Source organism: Galeopterus variegatus, unplaced genomic scaffold, assembly GCF_000696425.1.
Source record: "Galeopterus variegatus unplaced genomic scaffold, G_variegatus-3.0.2 Scaffold6782, whole genome shotgun sequence".
Classification (NCBI taxonomy): domain Eukaryota; kingdom Metazoa; phylum Chordata; class Mammalia; order Dermoptera; family Cynocephalidae; genus Galeopterus; species Galeopterus variegatus.
In genome coordinates, this window is record NW_007732893.1 from 121100 (window position 1) to 124323 (window position 3224).

At 43.7% G+C, this 3224-nt stretch overlaps 1 protein-coding gene across 1 annotated transcript in view; it reads right to left on the bottom strand.

The window, feature by feature from the left end:
• Positions 1-2665, bottom strand: part of ST8SIA2 (ST8 alpha-N-acetyl-neuraminide alpha-2,8-sialyltransferase 2) — a 41025-nt gene extending 38360 nt beyond the window's left edge. The window contains exon 1 of the mRNA XM_008591244.1: positions 2457-2665. Coding sequence (XP_008589466.1) covers positions 2457-2665 — 209 coding nt within the window. The remainder of the gene's footprint in view (positions 1-2456) is intronic.
• Positions 2666-3224: the final 559 nt, after the last annotated feature.

Here is a 3224-nt window from a genome sequence, read left to right on the forward strand (position 1 = left end):
CCCGTACCGGACCGGGACCAGCAACGGGATCGCAACCCTCGGTGTTGCCCCCGCTCCTCGCTCAGCCAGTGAGCGGCCGGTCTGCATGCTACCACTTCCTTTTTTGGGCTCTGCTATGGGTTGAGTGTTTGTCTCCTCCAAAGTTCATGTTGGAACTTAACCCCCAATATGGTATTTGTAAGTGGGGCCTTTAAGAGGTGATTGGATCATGAGGACTATGCCTTCATGACTGGATTAATCCATTTATGGGTTAATAGGTTAATGGGCTATAAAGAGTAGACTGGGGGCTTTATAGGGAGAACAAGTGAGCACGTAAACATGCTCTTGTCCATCTCGGCCCCTGCTATGTGATACCCTGCATTGCCATGTATATACGAGGGTTCTTCAAAAAATACATGGAAAACTTGAATGAAAGATAATACAAATCCTTCCATGAACTTTCTGAGATTCCTCATATTTATGGGGGACGGTGTGATGTTTGGATTGTGCATACCAAGCCCAGTTGTTTATAGGTAACGTTCAGTGTGTTGGAGTCTCCCACATTTGCGGTTTCTCACTGGAGAGTCAGGCTCAGAAAATAAACTTCCAGGAGCCGACAGATTTAATTAAGTATCTGGACCCAACTTAAACAATTGATTAGTCTTAAGAACCAAAGATTAAACTAAAACACAATTCATGAATCTGCAGATGGTTCTTTCTTCACATTTTTGGGAGGATGCTGAATGCTTTTTTTCATGTGCACATTAAAACCCCTCGGGTTCCTGCCTGCTGACACTCCAGGGACACAGCGTAAATGTATGACCCCACAGACACAATGGCAGGGAGAAAAGGGAAGAAAAGGATGATTTGGGCAGAGTCACATGAACAGACCTAGAGTCTCTAACAGTGGTCAAGGGTATTTTGGGGTATTTTTGTTTTAAGAGTTTCTTTCCCACAATTTTCTTTTTAATTGTGATAAAATACATATAACACAAAATTTACCATCTGCTGTGGTTTAAGTGTTTTTTGCCCTCCAAAATTCATGTATTGGAAACTTAATCCCCAATGACACATTATTGGGAGGTGGGGCCTAATGGAGACGTTTAGGTCATGAAGTCTCTGCTTTCATGAATGGCTACCGCCGCTATAAAAATGGGTGGGAGAGTAGGATCATTCTCTTCCGCTCTTCTGTCATGTGAGGACACAGGGTTCCTCCCCTCCAGAGGATGCAATGTTCAAGGCAACATCATGAAAGTGGAGAGACTGGGCCCCAACCTCCCAGTGCCAGAATTATGAGAAATAAATTTCTGTCCTTTATAAATTACGCAGCCTGTGATATTGTTATAGCAACACAAAACAAGCTAAGACANCAATGACACATTATTGGGAGGTGGGGCCTAATGGAGACGTTTAGGTCATGAAGTCTCTGCTCTCATGAATGGCTACCGCCGCTATAAAAATGGGTGGGAGAGTAGGATCATTCTCTCCCGCTCTTCTGTCATGTGAGGACACAGGGTTCCTCCCCTCCAGAGGATGCAATGTTCAAGGCAACATCGTGAAAGTGGAGAGACTGGGCCCCAACCTCCCAGTGCCAGAATTATGAGAAATAAATTTCTGTCCTTTATAAATTACGCAGCCTGTGATATTGTTATAGCAACACAAAACAAGCTAAGACAGCATTTTAATCATTTTTAAGTGTACAGTTCAATGGTGTCATAGTTTCAGTGGTGTCATAGTCATGTTGTGCAACTATCATCACCGTCTACCTCCAGAACTTTTTCATTACCCAAACAAAAACTTTACACCCATTAAGCAAAAACTCCCTCTCTTCACATCTTGTCCCTGTAACCTCTATTCTACTTTCTGTCTCTACGAATTTGCCTATTTTTGTTATTTTACGCAAGTGGAATCACACCATGTTCTTCCTTTTGTGGCTGGCTTCTTTGATTTTGTATAGTGTTTTCAAGGTTTATCTGTGTAGTAGTATGTATTAGAAGTCTGGAATTTGATGTGGTGGCCCTAAGGAAGCAGAAAACGCAGGGGAAGGAAAGGCCCCTCTAAAGTGTTAGAGTCTGGAGCCTTGAGCACCTGTGATTAGAACAGGAGCAGGGGTCCCACCAGCTGGTCAGCACTTGAATGGCTCAGGCATTCGCCTGCCCAGAGCTTACTTGGCTAGGAGCTTTCTGAATTTGTTGCTGGCAAATTGAGCTTTGCTTCCCATCTTCTCCTACATATGAGGAGCCAGCTGTGCTTGGTCAAGTGCTCAAATGGGCAAGGGGCCCCCACCTTGGTTGATCCAGTGCAGATCCTCACCATGAGGTTGGCAATGAAAGTATCTTCAGTTGCCCATCATAGGGGAGAACACGGCGCCCCATTCTTTGGATGTGGCAAATTTGCACTTCTAAAGAGGCTCCATCATGGGGTCTCTCTGGAGGCAGTTGCATGGGTCCTCATCTATAGCCCTGGTAATTAATTGCAGATTGGTCACATCACGATGAGCCCCTGCCACCTGGATATGACCCGCAGTAGTGGAGAGCTTCTTCCCAGGTTCCCAATCATCCTGCTCTAAGGCATCTTCAGTAGACACCATTGGGTGGTCCTTGATGAAGAGCTTGTACCCATCCACCAGCTGGTCTATGGCAATGTAACTGCTGGGGTCATCAAGAGACCTGAACTCCAAAGTCATTCTTCCCAAACTCTAAACTCCAAGGTCATCCTTCCCAAACTCTAAGAATAAGAGGCTTTTGCACCCATGCCATCCACTACCTTATAAGTGTAGCTGGTGTTTCTAATCACATACCATAGCAACTCCAAGGTTCTGTATTCTCTAGGATATGAGAGCGCAAACGTTTTCTTTAAAGGGCCAGAGAATATTTTAGGCTTTATGGACCAGGAGGAAAAAGGGAAGATATTCTGCAGGTACTTAAGTAACAAGAGAAAACAAATTTTCACAAGGTTTTTATTGATGAAATTAAAAATATAATAACAATACTGGAGTAAAACATTTTTGTACTCCAAAAATTTCATTAGGTCTACTAAGAAGAAGAATTTATTTTGGGAGGATAAGATTTTGCTTAATTTGGGTTCAGTTAGTGCTTTTGTCATCACGATGGCCCGGGGGCCTCATTCTTTTATAAAGGCTTCCCTTGTGCCTTTGATTGAGTGTCCCCCCAAAACTTGATTCCTACTGTGACAGTATTAAGAGGATGGGAAATCCTATTATGGCAATTGAAAGGTGGGCCCTT